Source organism: Elaeis guineensis, chromosome 2 (assembly GCF_000442705.2).
Source record: "Elaeis guineensis isolate ETL-2024a chromosome 2, EG11, whole genome shotgun sequence".
NCBI classification, from domain to species: Eukaryota; Viridiplantae; Streptophyta; class Magnoliopsida; order Arecales; family Arecaceae; genus Elaeis; species Elaeis guineensis.
The window spans coordinates 104,146,279-104,168,214 of NC_025994.2; the positions used below are offsets into that span (position 1 = coordinate 104,146,279).

The window sequence follows — 21,936 nt, forward strand, 5'->3', positions numbered from 1 at the left end:
AATCGATTACGTCAGAAATAGGGGAAGAACCTCGTCCTGACATCAATTAAGGTCTGGTCGTTCAAGACTAGATAAGAAGGGAACCCTCCCAGCGACCCCTTCGCGCTCCCGCGACCCCACCAAGAGCGGAGAGAAAACCCTCACTCGAAAAAAGAAAAGAAAAAAATGGGAGTTAAAAAGGAAAGCGACAGACTGCATCAGCGACGAATGGAAAACAAATTGCATCAAAGATGCAAGGAACCTCATCTCAGCGAGGATTGGGGTTCTTATCAAGATCCCCGACCTTCAAGAAAGCTCTCAACACGAGCCAGAGATAAGGCGGCTTCCTCAGGGCGACGATAAGCCCGGATCTCCAAGCTCGAACTTCGAAAGAAGGCATCAAATCCGAGTGGTCCCAGATAAATCAGCGGCCATAAACAGAAGGACGGGTCAATGCGACGGCGATCGAGTACTTTCGAACGGCATCGATATCGAACAATGCAAAAGTCGAAGGAAGCTCGGCAAATGACAATTCAACACATAAGTAAAAGAGGTAACGAAAAATTCCCTTTCCATGTCATTAATTAAGTATACATTACAGAGCCCTTGAGGCTGAAGAAAAAAGATGACAAGAAAAGCAAGCCGATGCGGCGACGACCAAGAACCTCCAGACGACATCGGCATCAAAAAGAAAAAGAAAAACAACAACGCCAACAAACAAACAAGCGGCAAGAGAAGACACATAGAAGGACGAAAGACAAAAAGAGCCCTAAGGGGACCTGACTTCTTCCGACTTCGAACTTTCGGCTTCGACCCTCATCAAGGAGTGCCTTAAGCTTTCGACTTCTTCTTCCAATTCCTTCTCTCTCATTAGCATCTCCATATATCTCCGATGAAGTCACTGACTTTCGTTCTCCGCCTCTCGACGCCTTTTTCTCAGGACCTCAGATTCCGCCTCCGCATTCTTGACTGTCCGCTGCTCGTATACCAGCTGGATCTTCAATTGCTGCAGTTCGATCTTTCCCTCCCCAAGGACGACAGATAGCTCTTCTACGATTCTTCTCAGGGATTGGAGTTCGTCAGAATCTCGAATAGGAGCAAACTGAGCTCCTTCAGCTAGCTGCCATTGAAGGCGGGCAACCTCGTCGGTCGCCATCCTGAGCTTCCCCTTATAGTCGTCCACCTGCTTGCACCAGCCGGTCCGATAAGCGTCGTAGCTCGCCTCGATATCCTGGAGCTATTGCTGAAGGTCGGAGAACTTCGACCATTCCCGATCGCAGTCGGCCCGAGTCGGAAGCCGGGACGAGCTTCCTTCCAACTGGCTAATCCTCTCCTGTGCAGCCGACAGCTCCACTCTGAGAGAGCTGATCTTGGCAGTTTGAGCCCAGGATCGGTCGCTGGCGCACTTCTTGTATTCCTCGAGCTCCTTCTCGAAGTTCGCTTTCCTCCGACTGTACTCCATGATCCCTTTCACATGGAGGTTCCGAAAGTGGGTGGCCTCCGCGATGGCCTCAGAGTGACTCTCCCTAAACCTGCGAAGTTCGCCATCCATCTCCTTCGACCTTTTTGTTAAATGATGAACTTTCTTCTTCAGACGTTGGATCGTGGACTTCAGCGGAATTCCCTGTGGCAAGGGAAGTGCTTCGGCAGGACACTGCCATCGGGAGACAAAAGCGTCAAGGCGCGTCTCATTGCAGAGAAAAAAAAAAGAGAGAGAGGGGGGAAGAAGAGTGGAGAAGCCCTCCGTATGGAGAAACCCAATTTTATTGATTGAATGTTCCTTAAAGACAAGAGGGAAAAGAAAAATTGCAATAAAAGAAAAATACAAAGTCAGAGATCTCAGACCTCTGAAGTAGAAGTCGGGGAGCTCGGTGTTCTTGGAAGGGATGCTGCGGTGACGGTGGCAGTGGGAGAGGGCCCGACTTCGTCTTCAGATACCTCGTTCAAGAAGCTGAGATCGAACTCGAAAAATTTCTTGACCACCTTCTCCTGGCAGAGCTCGAACCCTTTGATGAATGCTTTTTGATCGAATTTGACGTTCAGGTCCCTCATCTCCGCGGAGGCCTTAAACTCCTCTACTGCTAGGACCCTGGCCTCCGAGATCAGAATCGAAATCTGCTCCGTCAAATTCGCGATCTCGGCCTCCGCCTTCCTCACCGTCTCCTCCGAGATCTGTTTTTCTTTCTCAAGGGCCTCTTGGAGGTTGGCTACCTCAGCAACTTTTTCTTTGAAGCGGACGACTTCAGCCCGACGACTCTCCTCCGCCTGGATGGCATCCCTTCTCGCCCGGTTCGTCGCCTCGATGTTGGCAAGGAGCTGATGTCCGATCTGCAAGGACGGCCAGGAGGTCAGAATGAAAGTCGAAGAATTAATTAAACAAAGGAGCGGAGAGAAGGAGGATAGTAAACCTGTTTACCTCGAGAAAGGATCCTAGAGAGTCCCAAACCCGCTGTTCGGGATCGGCACGATCAATCCTCTGGACGACTTCAGACAGGATGCAGCCGTTGATCAGTCGCTTTATCAAGTCCCTGTCATTAAAGGGATTCTCCCCTGGCTCTTCTTCGGAACCGTGGGGCTCTTCGTTGGCGGCCCGGTGGCTACTCACCCTACGGGCCACCGACTTCCTTCTCCTCTCCCTCTCAACCCCTGGCACCTCCTCGAAGCGGACCCCCGAAGCGAGAACCTCAGCGGGGGAACTCTTTGAAGAGGCCCGGGGAGCCGGAGGCTCGACGTCTGAAGGCACGTCGACCGCGAGGGCCGCCTGGGCAGGCGTGGCCGAGCTCGTCTCCTCCGTTCTGGCCTTCTTTACCGATCCGGAGGCCGCGGCGCCTTTTTCTTTTGTGGGCCTTGAGACCCCTGGCGAGCGTCCGCACTGCTTCGACGTCCATTCCTAAAAAAAAAAGAGAGATCAGTAATGGAGTGAAAAAGGAAGAAGCGACACACAAAAAAAAAAGAGAAAAAAAAAGAGAAAAAAAAAGAAGAGAAAGAAAGAAAAAGAAGAGAGAAGAAGAGCAGGAGAAAAGAAGAAGAAATGAAAGATGGGATACTCGTGGGATTCAGGGGGCTCAAGCCGATGTTGAACAAAAACTGCTCCTTCAGAAGGTTGGAAAGGGAAGGAGTCGAATAACTGAGAAGCTTCCGGCGGCCTGAAGGTCGTCCTCCCCCAGGTTGGGGGCCCGACGGACAGAGTCCCTTAGGGAGCCCCAAGGGGGCAGTCCCAGCTTCAAGATCGGGCACTAGACGTAGAGGTACTTTTCCTTTCAATTATGGATCGAAGAGCGAGCACCCTTCAGTAACCCCTTCTTGCCGAACTGGGGAGAGAAGTACCACCAGTCCTTGGTCGAGGGGTGGCGCTTGAAAGTGTAAAAATGCCTAAACAAAGAAAGAGACGGCTGAACTTCGACTACGTGGCAAAGGAAGAGAAACCTTATCAGAAACCTAAAGGAATTCGGCGTGACTGAAGCCAAAGAAATGTCTAAAAAACGGAAAAGAGCGACGACGAAGGGCGAAAGCGGAAGATGGAGCCCAGCATCGAAGGCCTCCTGGTACAGACAGAAACGATCAGACGGGGGGTGCTAGCCCGGTCGACGGGATCAGGAAGCTCCAAATCGTACTCCGGAGGAACTCCGTATTGAACTCTTATCAACAAAAGCTCATCCGAAGTCAGGAAACAAGAAATGGCGCCTGGCGCAAAAATCGGACGAGGCCCAGCCCTAGATGAGGGTTCTGGAGGGCTGAGGCGGACGAACTCTTGAAACCACTAGAGGCGAAGGTGCCAGAAGACATTTCAAACAAGGACCCTAAAAGTCCCGGAGAAATCAGGCGAAATAAGAGACGAAAGGTTCACAGGGGACCAAACCAGGAGAATACGACGGAAGAAAAATGGAAGAGAAAGGGCACCTAGATGGCAAGAAGAGAAGCGAAAGTTTCGGGACTAACCTAAGTCACTCCGAAGGATGCAGAGATGCGAGGACAAGGACGACTCGAAGAACGCCTAGGGCCAAGGTGGACGCCAAAGAGGGTCAGAGCTCTTGGAGAGAGGGTAGACACCGACGGAACTTTCAGGCGGAACAAAACTTCTGAAGGCGGAAAGGCGGGTTTAAATAGCCCCTGGGATCCGGCGCTATAATGATCGCGGATCACCCCAGGCCGACCCACGCTCGCCACGTGTCCCACTCGCCATAGCAGACGGCTAAAAGCAGCTAACAACTGACAGGGCCATTACTGCACCGTGCCTGGACCAACGCTCCAGCGAAAATTCCGAAAGGTCCCTTCAGATCGCTCCGATTTGAAAAGACTCCGGCACGCGCGCATTAAATGAGGGCGATCGTGCACAGGATTCAAGAGGACAACTTCGACTGTGAAAATTTCTCTGTACTTCCTTCATTCGAAACTCAAACTCAGAAGTAGGGGGACTGGTATTGGGTATAAAATACCCCCCCAGCCGAAGTTCATACCAGGAGTGACCCTCCAGGGGTTCTACCAACGTCCGACCTTCGGCGACATCTTCCCGAACCTCTCCGGCGGTCGAGCCTCCGTAACGTTCCCAAGTTCTGCCGACGGATAAACTGCCACCAGTGTGGGCCGGATTCTCCACGATGGGCAGACTTTACCCGAGTCCCGGTAGTGGTCGACCACCTTCTGGTCTGCATCCGGACTCCTACGGGAGCCAGACTTCATCCCCGACTTCAACTGCAGGTAGACTTCATCCGGACTCCTACGGGAGCCGGACTTCGTCTCCGACTTCAACTGCAGGTAGACTTCATCCGGACTCCTACGGGAGTCGGACTTCATCCCCGACTTCAACTGCAGGTAGACTTCATCCGGACTCGTACGGGAGTCGGACTTCGTCCCCAACTCCAACTGAGGGAAGACTTCATCCGGACTCCTACGGGAGCCGGGCTTCGTCCCCGACTCCAACTGCAGATAGACTTCATCCGGACTCCTACGGGAGCCGGACTTCGTCCCCGACTCCAACTGAGGGAAGACTTCATCCGGACTCCTACGGGAGCCGGGCTTCGTCCCCAACTTCAACTGCAGATAGACTTCATCCGGACTCCTACGGGAGCCGGACTTCGTCCCCGACTTCAACTGCAGGTAGACTTCATCCGGACTCCTACGGGAGCCGGACTTCGTCTCCGACTTCAACTGCAGATAGACTTCATCCGGACTCCTACGGGAGCCGGACTTCGTCCCCGACTTCAACTGCAGGTAGACTTCATCCGGACTCCTACGGGAGCCGGACTTCGTCTCCGACTCCAACTGAGGGAAGACTTCATCCGGACTCCTACGGGAGCCGGGCTTCATCCCCGACTTCAACTGCAGGTAGACTTCATCCGGACTCCTACGGGAGCCGGACTTCGTCCCCGACTCTAACTGAGGGAAGACTTCATCCGGACTCCTACGGGAGCCGGGCTTCATCCCTGACTTCAACTGCAGATAGACTTCATCCGAACTCCTACGGGAGCCGGACTTCGTCCCCGACTTCAACTGCAGGTAGACTTCATCCGGACTCCTACGAGAGCCGGACTTCGTCCCCGACTTCAACTGCAGGTAGACTTCATCCGGACTCCTACGGGAGTCGGACTTCATCCCCGACTTCAACTGCAGGTAGACTTCATCCGGACTCCTACGGGAGCTGGACTTTGTCCCTGACTCCAACTGAGGGAAGACTTCATCCGGACTCCTACGGGAGCCGGACTTCATCCCCGACTCCAACTGAGGGAAGACTTCATCCGGACTCCTACGGGAGCCAGACTTCGTCCCTGACTCCAACTGCAGGTAGACTTCATCCGGACTCCTACGGGAGCCGTACTTCGTCCCCGACTTCAACTGCGGGTAGACTTCATCCGGACTCCTACGGGAGCCGGATTTCGTCCCCGACTTCAACTGAGGGAAGACTTCATCCGGACTCCTACGGGAGCCGGACTTCGTCCCCGACTTCAACTACAGGTAGACTTTATCCGGACTCCTACGGGAGTCGGACTTCGTCCCCGACTTCAACTAAGGGAAGACTTCATCCGGACTCCTACGGGAGCCGGACCTCGTCCCCGACTTCAATCGCAGGTAGACTTCATCCGGACTCCTACGGGAGCCGGACTTCCATCCTGAACTCCTGTTGCAGGCAGACCTCACCCCGAACTCCTACGAGGGCCGGACTCCGAGTTCCTATCGCAAGCAACTCACTCCGAGTTTCCGTTACAAACGATCTACTTCAGACTTCTACCACGAGCGGTCTGTACCGGATTCCCACCGTAAGCCTTCATACGAGCTTCCAATGCGGACGAATCTCTCCAGCGCCATCCGACAGCCACCGTCGGTCGGCCCTCTGTCCAAGTCTGCGCGAAACCGGACGGCATCTGCGGAAAGCCTCTGACCGAGCTCCTACGGCAAGAGGTCCTCACCTGCCGCCGTAGCGCCCAAGGCACCCCAACAGGATTTGCAGCATCCGAGCTCCTCTCAGATGGATAACTACCTCTTTTCCGTCAGGCACCTCAACCGAACTTCGGCCGACAGGCCTGGACCCCCTGGCAGGCCGCAGTAACGGCCACGACTCTGCTCCACTTCCTGCGACGGATTCCGCGCGACTCCATTACTCCCTGGCAGGCCGCAGTAACGGCCACGACTCTGCTCCACTTCTTGCGACAGATCCCGCGTGGCTCTATCACTCCCTGGCAGGCCACAGTAATGGCCACTACTCTGCTCCACTTCCAATGATTAACTAACATTAGTTAGTTACACTTTCAATGATTAACTAACATGATTACAAAAATTCGAAGTTATTCCCACCCTTGGATATAGAACTTTTCGTCTTTATACAATTCAAATTAGTCAACCTTTTCCTGTTAATTATGTATCAAATTACTATCACCTTTAGGTCAACTGTAACTGATACATTTTTATGCAATTCCAAAACTATAATGAAAGAGAAAATTATTAGCCCTCGATGACTCAGCTACCCAAGATTCATAGAATGCTTCGGATCCATTGGGGCTACGTGAAAATATACTTGAACATTGTAATAATGAGTGGAATTACAAAATAAATAATATATAAATTATTCAAATATTCCATCATGATGAGAATAGAATCAAAATGTTCTTCCAGCCATTACGAGTCCAACGGTTCAAAAATCGTTCAAATTGGATGTAAAACGAAAAAGATATAGTGATTTTACCAAAAACTTAATAATGGAAGACTAAACCGTAAATCTCATATAAAAAAAGAGGCTTTTCTGTAAAATAATTTTTTTAAATAAGTCTATCAAAAAACTATAGGGATCTTAATGCAATTTACTATTTTATTTGGGACTAAATTGTAAAAATCCCTAAACTAATTCAATCAATTACTGAAGAGGGCCTTTTACATAATACAAACTTTATAAAGGGTTTATTGAAAAATACTTTTTTCTCTAAATGGATCCAACCCGGATTTCGAATTTCAAGTTGGAACCAAAACCTAAACCCATTTGGAACTTTATCTTCTTCCTCTTCTCGTTGCTCCGATCAAAGCCCCAAAACGCCCATGGCCGAGCCTCCCCATGCATCAAACGGGAGGCCGAACGGCCACTCTTTGCCATCTCAACCACCGGAGAGGCCAGAAGGGAGGGCGGCGGACCACCCCTTCGTCGGAGGACAGTGGAAAAACCCACCACCTCGCGCTATCGTGGCAAAAGCCGTGGTCCCCACGACTGCAGCCCATCGCCACCACCATCCGATCCACCATCGATATGACCGCAGCCGTGGCTGTTGCCCCGTTTGCCGGATGATGCAGACGTCCTTCACTGTCGACCCCAAAAAGCTATTATTTTTTAGTTTCAAAAAATTAAGAAAATATTATTTAATTTCCTAAACCTTGCTTTATTTCAAAAAATACAAAAATATGATTTTAATAATTCAAAAATAATTCATAAATTTTTACATGAATACAAACAATGAAACCAGAGCTCTGATATCACATATTAAATAATTTAATCTCTTTATATATGGATCCTACTCTGATATTCATGCAAAAATCAAAATTATAAATAAGTCATATCTTGCACCATCATCTCGCCAATACAATGATGACGTAGCCCGCAGAGCATCTGATATTCCTTCACAAATGGCTGATCTTCTCTCCCCTCACCCTCCTTAACATAAACGATCGATGAAAATCGTCACACCCTCTTAAGAATTAGAGAAAAGAAAGCTGACCCCCTCTATTTATACCTGCACTTATCTCGTCTCATTAAAAGACTTATTCCTAATTAGAGTTGAACTTTCAATCTAAATCTTATCAGAAATAGGACTCTTTAATTAATTGAACTCATTATAATTAATTCAGAATATATAGCTGATTCAAAAAATTAAATCTGATTAAATAATAATTAAAACATATTAAGAGTCAAATCCAACAAAATATCTTCCAAATAATTATGAAAAATTAAAAAATAAGGACAATCAAACGGAAGCATCCAAACATGTGCGCAAAATGGTTCACCTAATGTAGTTTATTATTATTATTATTATTATTATTATTATTATTATTATTATTATTATTATTAAATTCCATTCATATACAGGTTTTCTCCGCTGGATGGAACTGCAAGTTTATGCATGTACCGAAAAATTTTAAACATGCATCCATTTAGAGTAAAACTATATAATCATCACCATCCATTCTTATTTCTCAAACATGCAATAGTCTATCAAGCAAAAGTCTACGCAAAGAAAGAATTATGAAAGAATTTCATAAAATTTTATTTAAGGATATTAAAGATATCCACTGATCATACTGTGTGAGATATCATTCAACGATAATAACAAAGAGAATATTGAGATATGAGCCAGATCAGGAGCACCATATTCATTTGTTTGTTCTCAAAAGTAGTCATGGGCATATAACCATATAATGCCTCTATACAAAATTGTCAGTGCAATCAGATCAAGCATCATGCATCCCCGCATATATAGAACAGAATCAGATCCTGATCCAACATTAGTAAAACGGTAACAAAACTAAATAACAAATAGTACCAAAACTGGATAATATAAACATCAGCTGAACACACAAAATTTATGTGATGGAATCAAATTTAATCCAACGTCAATCATTCATAATGATGGTTATGCCAATAACGACATATATCAAATCACAGAATACTTATTCCCATCAAATTTGCTGGAGGAAAGTTCTCCATGACATTACATCAAATTTAACTCGGAAAGAAGAAATCTTCACCCTGATTTCTTTACAACAAGGACCGGACACTTGGCATTATGCACACAATAGTTGCTCACGCTCCCTAGGAAAGCCCTGTTTATCAGATATCATCAATCAATAGCTGATATTTAAAAAACTATGGCTGCTACTTGATTTTGGCGAATACACGAAGAATATATCCTTGTGCCAAATCAGGATCTTGTGCATCATCAAGCAAAACGAAACTCTATATGTTACTAAAATAAATTTTGTAGCTGTAAATATATTATTTCACAAAAACAAACATTTATAGATACTTTCTCTATATACAGTGAGTAAATTTTTAGCTAAAACAGCGAGGGCCCAGGTAAAACATGATAGAGACAAATAGCTAAGATGGTTATAGAAATTATACTGTATCTAGAGCTAGCATTTGTAGATTATGTATGTATGTATATATGTTGTCTATCCAGGGATCGTATAGCTAATTATTAGTAGGGATCTTGACCTACTATAATCAGATCTTGGGCTTTCTTGAGTGGATTATCAGACATTTGCAAATTATCAGACACTAGCTCCTCAAGTTTTGCGGTATCAATAGAAGGATCCCTTTTCAGGGCATATCAACTGGAATGAAAGGAATCAATTTTAAGGGCAGAGATCGGCAGGTCTTATCATATAGCAGTCTCAGATGCCACCATCTTCCATTCAGGATGGCATTAGCATATTGTTACTGAAAATTCTGGTGACACGATCACAAAGGCTGGTTGGAAAAATGATTGGATGAAGAAATCAAAGGAGAGGTTTTGTACAATTTCAGTTGAAGATGCTACACTATAGCGTCTGATTCTTTATTTTAAATTATTTTATGTTATTCAGTGGAGTGCATCTTCCAATAATTAGTGGTGTACTGGAGCCAGACAATAAGCTGGAACTGGCCTAATCTGGACCTATCCATTAAAAACGCCAGTGAAATTGGGTATAGACCACACAGACTTGGACCTGACCAACCAGTCCCACATATAATTGGCAAATGCACCAGATCTGCAACTAAAGCTGAGACCTAAAGCTAGCTCAGATAGGGTCTGGGGCAAGCAGGTCGTGAACCTGATCTATTCGCACACTTGTCCTTGTGCATAGCAAATAATGGTTGAAAAAACTTTGTGACTATTTAATACATGGGCTCCTAGGTTGGCCCTACCATCGATATTGGCTTTAGAGCATTATTACCCACCTAGGATGAAATTAGTGGGCTCTAGAAAACTGGTCATCCATTGGTATTATCTTTGAAACCACTTTGCATTTTCATGCTTTGTTTCAGCCATTTTTCCACCTCACTTGATCTATTGAATGGGATCTTATGAAAATTTTTATTATTATCAATCTCCTCATAGTGTTTACTGTAGGCAACTTAGCTATCAATAACACATTCTCTTCCCTAGTTTAATTTGGCCCCTTGAGTGTTAGAGTCTACTCAATGTTAATCCCATATCCAAGGAACCAGGGCATGGGTTAGACCGTCGTAAAATGTTCACTAGTTATGCTAAAAGAGAAGATTATTTCGGAGAATATAACACATAGGCCCCTAAATTCATGAAATTTGGGCACAGAGATGTTCTGTCACCGAATGCCAGGCAACCTCTCAGCAAACCAAATGCTATAAGAGAGAATGGCTTGAAGAGAAATTGAAACCATGAAGCATATCACTTAGGCAAAAAGCCACATCGATTTGTGCCCTGTCTGATGCTACCCAGGCACTAGCACCTATTCCAAAAGATAGAGATGTAGCAAAACGTGTAACGTTACAATAAAAGACAATTCTTTGTTTAAAAAAGCAATCCTTGTCCACTGGTCAAGAAGTCTTGGTCAATTTGTCTCTGAGCCAAGAACAAGCTGAATAACAGGAACAAACAGACTTAAGTTGAAAGAAAAATGAAATCATGAAGAAATATGTAAGAGTTGATAAATAAATAGAATAACTGTTTAATGTTTAAGCTCTACTATATAATTAGTCAGTTCTGTTTACAACACCTTTGGAAGAAAACTAAAATCTTATTATGTGACAGTTCTTGTTTTTTCTATGTCATTTTTCTTAAATATACAAGTGACGCTATTGTTTGTTATTTTTCCTTAACATGAAATTGAGAGGTCATATTGTCCCCTTGAGCACCTTCGGCATTGATGCCTCAAGTGGAATTATATATGGTGAAAGATCATCCAATTTCAGGGGAAAAGAGTTATACACATGCAAAAGGTACGTAATTTTAAAGACAAAAATGGTTAAAACAAAAGACCACAAAGAATAATAAAGGACACCAACCTCTGTAAGGCTCCTTTACCATGATTACCCAAAATAAGCAAACTGACATCAAACTTTTCAACTGCTTGGCATATGGCTTCTTTAGGATCTCCCATCTCTGTAATTGTTTCTGCTACTACCTATAATGCCAAGATATGCATTAAACATAAGCACATATATATGTGTGTGTGTGTGTATATATGTATATGTGTCAGTATTATGTTTACATTTTTATGGAAAATGTCACATTCTGTATAACTTGAAATATTTTGATAAGCTGATACAGCCTTAGAAGCACTGAAGTTTACAGTTATTATCCCTGCCATTCACGTCTAAAGTTAGGCAATGCTATTTATTCTATATAAAAATTATATAGAAGGAAATAGAAATCGTCGCTTTTACTTTGTTTGAGAGAAAAGAAATTACATTCTACTAAAATGAAGAAAAGAAATCATTCTCCACATTCTGCTTAAAGTAAAGAAGAAAATAAACAGTGCAGTAATAGGAGGAAAGAAACTATTTTTCAAAGAATCTTGTCCTTGAATTTCTCCTACCAAGCTTCAAACAAAGCTATGGAGAAGTAGTGGAGCCGTCACTACAGTATTGTCATAGAAATAGTCATCTAAAGCAGCAACTAATTCTTTTTCAACCTTCATCACTCCTTTTGGCTCCTCTTCAAAAAGGTGTAGGGTTCCTTAAATAAGCTTAATCCCTAACACTGCACTTAAATCCTTCTCTTTAGTCTTCAACTAAACTAACTGTTATTTCAGTTTACTAGTTTCTTAGCAACTTTTAGCACCTCTGTAGCATTTAATATTGCTTCTTTGTTTGTCTTGAACGAAGAAAGATCTGTTTCTGCCTCTTTATTCTCCTTTGTGTCCTTGTAAAACAAAGAGTTGCAAATTTAGCAAGAGCCTTCAATTCTTCTATCATTTTAGCAAAATCCAGATCCTAATTTTAGTGCTCATTATACATTAATGCCCAGAGAAGATAAACATCTACAGTACTTGGTGATCTAATCCTCGAAAACTTAACAACCATAATGCCCAGAAAAGGTACAAAGATCACAGTGCTCCTCATTGTGCATTAAAAGGACCCTACAAGTCACTCATACATGCAAGGGCTTGGCTCGGTTTCCTCAGATATGCACATCTGAGGACCCCTTTCACACAATTATATGAGCCAGTCGAGCAAACTTGCATGTTCCCTGAGCACTTAGCATGCCCACATGCGGAAGGGAAGGGTATGCAGCTTTCCGCACCTACACCATGAGACTAGCCCCAAGGTAACACATAACTAGAATGACAGTATCGATTTTTCTGAACTGAGATATTTGACGTAAGGCAAGCTGATACAAGACTAAAAGTGCAATGTACGCCATTTTGCACTTCGATTCTCAGCAAGGCCATAGCACCACTAAGCCTTGGTCCAAGAAACAGTACATTTGGGGTGCATACTAGTTTGTGCATCAAGATGGGATGGCATATCAAGTGTGATATGTGCCACAGAGCACCCAGTACAACCTCTGGCTCGTACTCATGTGGATGTGCATATATGAGTGCACTGTACCAAGAATCAAAAAAGATTTGGCAAAAGACACAAGATAGTGAATTGCTAAAAATCAACCATTCATGCCTTACAACTCTGCCACTTCAAGAATATACGAGAAGCGGATCTTTTGTGGAAAAAAAAAAAAATTGCCACAGATTTAAGAAAACTGCACTTTAATGCGAAACTGGACTAACAAGGACACCTTTGGAAATAGAAATGATCGAGTCATCCATTTTGAAATTCCAGTGTTTATTCTTGTGTTTCTTTAAAACAGAGTTTCTTTTAGTGGTTGAATTACCATGATTCCTAATATTAATAAATAACTATCAATACGATTTAGGGTCCTAAACACTGTGGACGAACTACAGATAATTGCATGATTCATTGTTAGGTGGACATAATATTACTAAACATGGGAAACTTAACTGACCTAGGATTGTCATTATGATTAATCACCAACGGATTCAGTGTTTTACAATCAACTATAAAAATTCAAGTTTTTTGACAACGGAGTAGAAAACTGGAGGACTAAAAAGGAATGTTAAATATACCGAAGAATAAACCATGTCCAAATTTCATCAACACTGCATCCGAAATGAGTGCAAGCTATGAAAAATCGAAAGAGATAGAAGCTTGCGGTCATACCCCGCGCTCAGAACAGATCTCCTTGGCCTTCTCCAACAGAGCAAGCGAAACCTTCTGCTGGTATTCTTGCACCGACCGAATCAACTCGGGGGCTACACGCAACCCACAGAAACGATAAAAAGAGTCATTCGCATGATTAGATCAAAAGACACAGGCAACCTATCTAAACAGTTGGAAATTGAAACCAACCAACGATCGGATGCAATCGAGCTGCAATTTTTGCTCAACGGAAAGGGCAAAATCTCTTCTTACCGATAGATAACAAGAAGTGCTTCTATTAATTTTATTTTTGTTTTTTTTTTTTGGCAGAATCAAGAAGATTCTTTTGAGACAGGGAAAGGGAAAGAAAAAAAGAAGGAAGAAAACGTACGGGGAGAGCCGTAGGATGCAGCAGCGAGGAAGCTGACGTTCTGAAGGGGCTGAACGGTGTAAATAAGGAGAGGGGAGGAGAGGGAGTCGCGGAGGTTGGCGAGGGTCCACTCCAGTGCGTGGTGGCTGCACTCGCTCTCGTCGATGGCCACCATCACCCTCTTCTTCGTCCTCTCTCCCTCGCCCTCTGCCATTGATCGATTCCTTCCGCTCCCCTTACCTTGCCTTCGCTCGCGTTTTCTTCTTCTGATTTTTTCCTTGGTCTATTCAGTGTACCATCTGAGGAGAGTTAGCCTCCTTTCTTTATGCAACTTGTGGGAAAGGCAGGCACGTGAAGTAAATGCGCGCAGGGGATAGTTCTGGAGTCCGATGGACGACGTGTCGGAACTTGCCCCTTTAGGTTGGCACGACGGGGTCGGTGGGACCGCTTTCTTACCGACCGCTTCCCGGTGGAGAAGTAAACGGTGGCGTGACGCGTCCGTTTGGGTGATGTGCCAGGTAGTAAATCCAGCGGCGATGCGTGGGTTGTCTGTGGGCAGACCAGCCGTGGGCATCGCGCGCTGCTCGGTTTGGGCTCCAGATATTTTAGCTGCTCGCGCCCTCGTACGTCTCCATTTAGTACACGGAGGTTTTGGATTTGTTTGATCGGGCATCTTGAAAAGATTGAGATCACAAAAAAATTATTTACGCCCAGTTTAGAGGTTTTTACTTTTTTCGTTATATAAGATAAGCAACTGCTTTATAGATCATATATGCCAATATCGTTACAACATGGTAATACAAACTTACAACAGGCATAAAGCATGGTAAAGATAATTACATTTACAGTACACCCCATAACTTAGAAGACGGCTGGAAACCACATCGTGGTACTAATAAACTGGCCTAAATACTGTTGGAGATATTTTGATATTAATAAAAAATATGAAAAAAAAATTTCGAACCGCTACCACCATTGTACATGTGCCCTGAGTCATTGGGTTTGGTAGAAACATTAATTACCTCTTTTCCGTCCATCCTATCTCCCACAGGCAATATAATAAGATAAAAAATAATAATAAAAAGAGAATACACTTCCACATTCTGCTTCACAGATGTTTGTGCTCTTCGCATACATCCAACCCCACTTTGATCTTCGATCTTCGGCCTCTGGTCCCTGCATCGACTTCTGCTCCCAACTTTGGCTATTAATTCTTAGTTCAAACGGTAAATTCATGCCTCTATCAAGTCAGCCTTCAGTCCAAAAATAACTCGAACTTCGAATACCGATCTAAGGGATGCTACAGCCTAAACTTCTTTTTCAAGGATCTTTTCCCAATCTTTACTCCTAATCGGCCTCGGAGCCATTCACTTTTACAACCCATCACTTTGGAGAGATCGATCCTCACCCAATCCCATCGGACCGTATCCCTTGTGTGGGATTGGGCCACATCGGCCACTTAGACCCTAATCGTCGGCCCTGACCTCAGCATTCGCACCAAGCTTGCTGCCGGCCATCGAGGCCTACTCCTCTTGATCCTTGGTTCGGTTACCACCAGCCGAACCATTTTACCCCAATCCAAAGTCTCCAAACGGCTATCATTTTAGGCCACTAAAGAGGGTGGCTTGTCATAATAAGGGTGGTCATGTCATCCCATTTGATAATGAAGGTGGCCATGAATAAAGCTATGCTATTTTCATGATTGTCTGCCCATATTATTAATAAAGAGAGCAGCCTCCCTCATTTGCCATAAGATGACACCACTTATCAGCTCTTAAAAAATCAAAGGGCCAGACGTGGTTCTCAAGAATATCATGAGGGGTAAAAAGGTCTTTTATGACCTTTTATCTTCATATGCCCTGAGTCACTGGGATCTGACAGAGACATTAATTGCCTCTTTTCCTCTCATCCTATCCCCTATGAGCAGCATAACAAGACAAAGGAAGAAAAGAAAGAAAAAGAAAGAGAAAAGGTGGTAGGGAGAGGATACACTTCTGCATCCTGCTTCACAGATGCCTGTGCTCTCCATACACATCCGACTCCACCTCAGCCTCTGATCTCTACATCGGCCTCCGCTTCCAGTTTTGGCCATGAATCCTAATTCGGATGGCAGATCAATGCCTCGAACAAGTCAGCCAGGTCAATGCCTCGACCAAGTCAGCCTTTAGCCCGAAGATGGCTCTCAGACTTCGAGCACTGATCTAAGGGATGCCACAGCCCAAGCATCTTCTTTATGGATCCTTGGCCAATCCTTACTCCTAATCGACATCGGAGCCATTCACTATTACAACCAATTACTTTGGAGAGATCGATCCTCATCCAATCCCATCGGACCGTATCCCTAATGTGGGATTGGGCCACATCGGCCACTTAGACTTCGACCGTCGGTCCCACCCTCAGTATTTACACCAAAATTATTGCCGACTCTCGAGGCCTATTCCTTTTGATTCTTGGTTCGGTTACCACCAGCCGAACCATCCATTGACCCCAATCCAAAGTCTCTAAATGGCTGTCATGTCAGGCCACTAAAGAGAGTGGCTTGTCATAATAAGGATGATTATGTCATCCCATTTGATAATAAAGATAGTTATGAACAAAGCCAAGCTGTTTTCATGATTGTTTGCCCAAATCATTAATAAAGATAGTAGCCTCTCCCACTTGCCATGAGATGACACTGCTTATCAACTCTTAAAAAATCAAACGGCCAGGTGTGGTTCTCAAGGATATCATGAGGGGCAAAAAGATCTTTTATGGTCTTTTATCTTTTCAAAGCTCCTATCTCATCCATAAAAAAGTAAACAGTGGACTTCAAAAGCTATGCCTTCTCTCTCTCTAAAAAATATTCACTTTTTTCCTCCTGTTGCGAGAAATCTAACTTAAACATCGGAGGATCCTCGCCGGAGCCACCTCCGATGGAGATTTTTCTTATAAGTTCAGTGGTCGTCAACTCGTCGGGCTTCATCATGCTCCAGGACCTCAGGCCCGGATAGGGGTGGCAATCGGGTCGGGTTGGATCATAAACGGATCGGTCAATACAGGTCAGATCAGAAAATCATCAATCCAAATCTGATCTGTTCATTAAATGGATCAAAAATTCAAATCCAAATCCAATCTATTTATTAAACAGGTAATTCGACATGATTCGTCTAACTCATTTATTAAATAAATCAAATTAGGTTAAACGGGTTAAATAGGCTAAACGGATTAAACAGGTTAAACAGGTCAAATTAAATAGGTCAGAAACAGGTTAAACAGATTTTAAACAGATTAAACGGATCTTAAATGAGTTAAATAGGTCGGATTAAATGGGTCAGAAATAGGTTAAACAGGTTAAATGGATTATCTGACTTAACCCGATTTGAATATTAAATGGATTAAACATGTTAGATATCTAAAATTTAAATTTAATCCAATTATTAAATGGGTTAAATAGGTCGATCCGTTTATAACCCAAATTTGTTTAGCCTAAATCCAAGCCTGTTTATAGCGGATCGAATATGGATCAGATTGGTAGATCGGATCATATTTTGCTAGCCCTAGGCCCGGGATAAATTTTATCCATAATAGATTGGTACTAGAGGAAGGGTCTTGCTCACTTTTGAGGAAGAGCCTATAACCTATCATAATGTTGTTGAGGAGAGCATCCTTGAGATATTTTAATACCAAGGTATACCAGCCGACAGAAGCTCTAGCCGAAAATCACACTCTACGTTGGCCACCGGAGGTGGTCTTATAACCCTCTCTATTGGCTGTCGGAAGAAACAAGGTGATCCATACCGTGCAACTATCAAGTTCCACTTCGTTAAATGAGAGGCGTCTCCTTTTCAAACTCTCCTGATTAGGCTCAAGAACAACAGACAAATAATTTAAGTGGAGGGATGTAAGCTTATTCATGAGGAGTGATTAAGGAAACTCCGATTCCACCACCCTAATGACATCAAATCTTCAAAGATAAAAATTGACCAAACATTCAGTTTTTGAAAAAAATTTCCTCCTGCTTGAGGGACCCTCTTTCTCTTCACATGGTTTTCCTTCTTTTCAAGTATACATTAAAAAAGGAGGGAGAAAAAGAAAAGGAGGAAAGTTCTATCGGAGACGAGAAAAAGGGAGAATAAAAATGTGAAAAGAATTCTGAACTAATCTCGATGTCCCCTCTTTTGTCCGTGCCCTATTATGATAGGACTCTACACCCAGTTCATTATTTAATATCTCCCATAAATATCTTTTCCTTTTTCTTATCAGGATAAGGAGGGACTTCTCAAAGAAAGCTCCTTAGGTGATCCATGAGTTCGTTAATGATGCCAAATCCAACTGCTCTAAGTGCTTCCTCTTCTACAGCTACAAATCGAATGAATTGGAGAATGCCCCTTTAAGCACTCCCGATCGGGTCTAATAACAAGGGCATGAAATCTGAATCGAAAGAGGAAGCAAGCTTTAAAAGATAACTTTTTGGTAAGAAATTTTTAAGCCCTCATCTTTTATTTCATTTTCTTTTCTTTTGAAAAATTGTAGGTATGTGAGCATCAAAATCAAAGCTGAGGCCGAAGTTAGAATCAAGGATGAAGCCAAAATCAAAATCAAAGTTGAGGTCGAAGTTGAAGTCAGAATTAAGGCTGAATTCCAAGTTAAAATCAAGGTTGAGGCTGAAGTTAGGATCGTGGCCGATCCGAAGTTGGATCCTGATCGATCTGAAGTCAGACATAGGCTGATCTAAAGTCCAGAAATAGATCGATCTGAAGTCAGATCCTAGTCGATTCGAAGTCAGATTCTGATCGATCCAAAGTTGGATCCTGATCGATCTGAACTCAAACATAAGCTGATCCAAAGTCCAGAAACAGGCCGATCCAAAATCAGATCCTGACCAATCTAAAGTCACATCTAGACCGATCTAAAGTCTAGAGTTAGATTGATGTGAAAAAAAAAGCTCAAACTGAAGCAAAGCTCAAGTACAAATCGAAGCAATTAATGAAGCGTCAAACAAAACCCAAAAAGCTCTTTAACAGAACTCATAGCTTCCATGCTAATAGGCATCTAAGCCCCTTCTATTATTTGATTTTCTTTTCTTCTTACAGGATAACATGTCTTTGAGCACTTAGCAAAAGCTTAAACCCAAACAGGAGAAAGGCATGAATGGCCATTTGTGCCCCTATGGGAGGGCAGCCAAAGCCCCCACTCTTCAGTGGGAGAGTCGATAAAGCTTCTATTTTTTTTGAAAAAGTACAGTCAAAGCTTCCACTCTTCAGTGCGAAAGCAGGCAAAGCTCCTATTCTTCTATAGGAGTGCAGCTGAAGCCCCCACTCTTGAGTGAAAAAGCCGGTAAAGCTCCCATGCCCCCACTTTTCGATGGGAGAGCATCCGAAGCCTCCACCTATTCAGTAAGAGTGCAGATGAAGCCCCCACAATGATGAAAGAGCATCCGAAGCCCTCACCTATTCAGTGAGAGTGTAGATGAAGCTCCCACAATGATGAAAGAGCATCCAAAGCCTCTACCTATTCAGTGAGAGTATGGATGAAACTCCCACAATGGTGGAAGAGCAGCCGAAGCCTTCCCAGTGGGAGAGCAGTCGAAACCCCCATGATGGTGGAAGAGTATCTGATATCCCTACTTATTTGATGGGAGTGTAGATAAAGCCTCCATGATGGTGGAAAAATATCCGAAGCCCCCACCTATTCAGTGAGAGTGCGGATGAAGTCCCCACGATGGTGAAAGAGCATCCGAGCTCCCACTCAGTGGGAGAGCAGTCGAAGCTTCCATAACAATCGGAGAGCATCCGAAGCCCCCACTTATTTGGTGGGGGTACGATGAAATCCCACTCTTTAGTGAGAGATAAAAAATCCCACCTTTTAGTAAGATAAGAGATCCCACAGTTTTGGAGTCCGATACCTAATTAATATTAAATCATCATGGGGGGTCATTGAGCTTAAGCACTCCGACCTCTAATATCTTTTTAGAAGTTACCATGGATGTGTTTCAGGATTTGCCATGGGACACTTGAACCTCATGCATGCAATTAACTCCCCTTTTGTCCCATCCCCCTTACAAGTAGCAAAAGAGAAGAAAAGGTGGTTAAAAAAAAAAAGTGTCCGTGTGCACATCCGACTTCGGACATGCCTAACAAATCTCCTAATCGGGATATTTCTGTCCACTACTCCGGATGTAGAGAACAAGCCGGAGTAAGAAGCTCCCTGCTCTTGTACATCCTCCAATAGCACTGGGGCAGCCCTGTGCGATCCCATATTTTTTTCGAAGATACTTTATCTTCGAGTAAAAATGGTCGTGAATTTTTTAAAATGAACCGAAATAATTGATGGGAATTGGAGTTTGCACTTTTCTAGATGTTATATATATATATATATATATATATATATATATATATATATATATATAAAATAAAGATAGAAGATGTGATTGGCTGACCAATGGTTAGGACGAAGTAAAAGCGTAAGAGAGATGCTCGGGTTCACAGGGTGACGAGACAAGCAAGAAGAAGTTAATATGCTAGAGCTTACGGAAATAGAGAAACTCAAGCCACTCTCTAAAGAAGAAATCGTATTATATGGCAATATCACCACGTCCTATCCACCCGTGCCAGCGATCCATACAAAAGGCTGTAAAGGAGCACCAACGGAAGAATGGTGGGATTGGAGTCTCCCTTTTTTACCAATCTTTTCATGGTTCAGGACTTGCCTTAGTAGGACAAAATTCATGTACGTGCACCTCTACCAATGCCCAAACCATACTCCCTGCGGGTGCATCTGATAGTGCCAAAGTCGCTCTTCAACGACGATCTTCTCGAGGCCTCTTGAAAGTCTCCAACCCCCTCCGGGACTCTCATTCATAGATCTCTTCGACGGTGATCTTTCAGCAGCTGGCGGCCCTCTGATGGATCACATTGGCACTCATGCCCTCCTCGGCCATTGGCGGGTCCAGTCCCAGGTGGCCCCAGGACAGTCCCCAGGCTAAACTAGTCGGAGTGGGTCTTCCACGATCGGCCACGCCACTCTTGCGCATCTCGCCTCCATCCATGGCCGACCCCCTATCACCATCGAAATCCTCCGCTTGCACATCTCGCCTCCATCCGTGGCCGATCTCCCTGGATCCATGATCGATGATGCCAGAGCAAATCCTCCGTGGTCGATTACATCTCTCTCGCGTGAGCTCCCAAACCCCTTCCCGCACTCTGATCGGCACTGAAGCCCATGACCAACCTGATCCATCCTAATGCTAGCCAGCCCCCGATCTGATCCTAGGCGGTGCCGAAGCTCTCTGGCTGGCCGATCCTGGGCCCTGCAGGACCCTACCATTCGATCTACATCCTGACAACACTGGACCCCATCAGCAAAATCGATCCCAAATCATATTGGGCCTTGCCGGCCGATTCACCCTTGGGATGAGCCGAAGCTCACTCATCGGAGCCAAAGTCGTCCATAGATGGCCCCGCACCTCTCTCGCACGCTTCCAGCTTACACTGTCGATCTCACCTAGCCCTCGATCTAAGCTCAACAGTACTGATCCCTCCTTGATCTGTACCCATTGAACCTGGGAGTCCAAGTTTCTCCCTCTCCGATGACGGCATACCTCCCTCGCGGCACCAACGACCACATGCTTTGCTGGCTCCATAGATTTGAGTTCCCCTGACTGACATCACCATTCTCTTCCAACCCCGAAGCTCCCCCTATTCGCATTCAATGGATCCGGGCATTTAGAGTCCCCCCTCATAGCACCGATCTGGCTGTTTGAGTTATATCTCCCTGCTTCCACCACCTACCCTGCCCGAATCCAGGGGTCCAAAGCCTCCTATGCACCTCTTGCTCACCGCCAAGCCATTCCTCTGATAACTGCCATGCCTCGGCCAGTGGTCTTCATCTCGACCGTTCCACAGAACCCACCATACTAGGACTAGCCTCTCTTTGGCTATCATGTACAACA

At 44.5% G+C, this 21,936-nt stretch overlaps 2 protein-coding genes across 5 annotated transcripts in view; both read right to left on the reverse strand.

Moving 5' to 3' along the window:
• LOC105045260 (universal stress protein A-like protein) overlaps positions 1-14,349 on the reverse strand; it is a 28,396-nt gene extending 14,047 nt beyond the window's left edge. For 2 of the 4 annotated variants that reach the window (XM_010923499.4, XM_010923508.4), the window contains exons 1-3: positions 14,028-14,347; positions 13,658-13,749; positions 11,483-11,601 (exon numbers count right to left, since the gene is read on the reverse strand). In XM_010923499.4, the coding sequence (XP_010921801.1) occupies positions 11,483-11,601; positions 13,658-13,749; positions 14,028-14,220 (404 nt within the window). In that variant the 5' untranslated portion in view covers positions 14,221-14,347. Of the gene's footprint in view, positions 1-9,022; positions 9,277-10,836; positions 11,056-11,482; positions 11,602-13,657; positions 13,750-14,027 lie in introns of those variants that run through there. The other 2 variants (XM_010923483.4, XM_010923491.4) reach the window with 2 other exon arrangements.
• Positions 1,728-7,704, reverse strand: LOC140855602 (uncharacterized). Its single transcript, XM_073251705.1, has 3 exons — positions 7,549-7,704; positions 2,396-2,869; positions 1,728-2,307 (listed from the first exon to the last, which is right to left on the reverse strand). Exons 1-3 carry the CDS (start codon positions 7,702-7,704, stop codon positions 1,819-1,821), a joined length of 1,119 nt encoding a protein of 372 aa, XP_073107806.1. The 3' UTR covers positions 1,728-1,818.
• Positions 14,350-21,936: the final 7,587 nt, after the last annotated feature.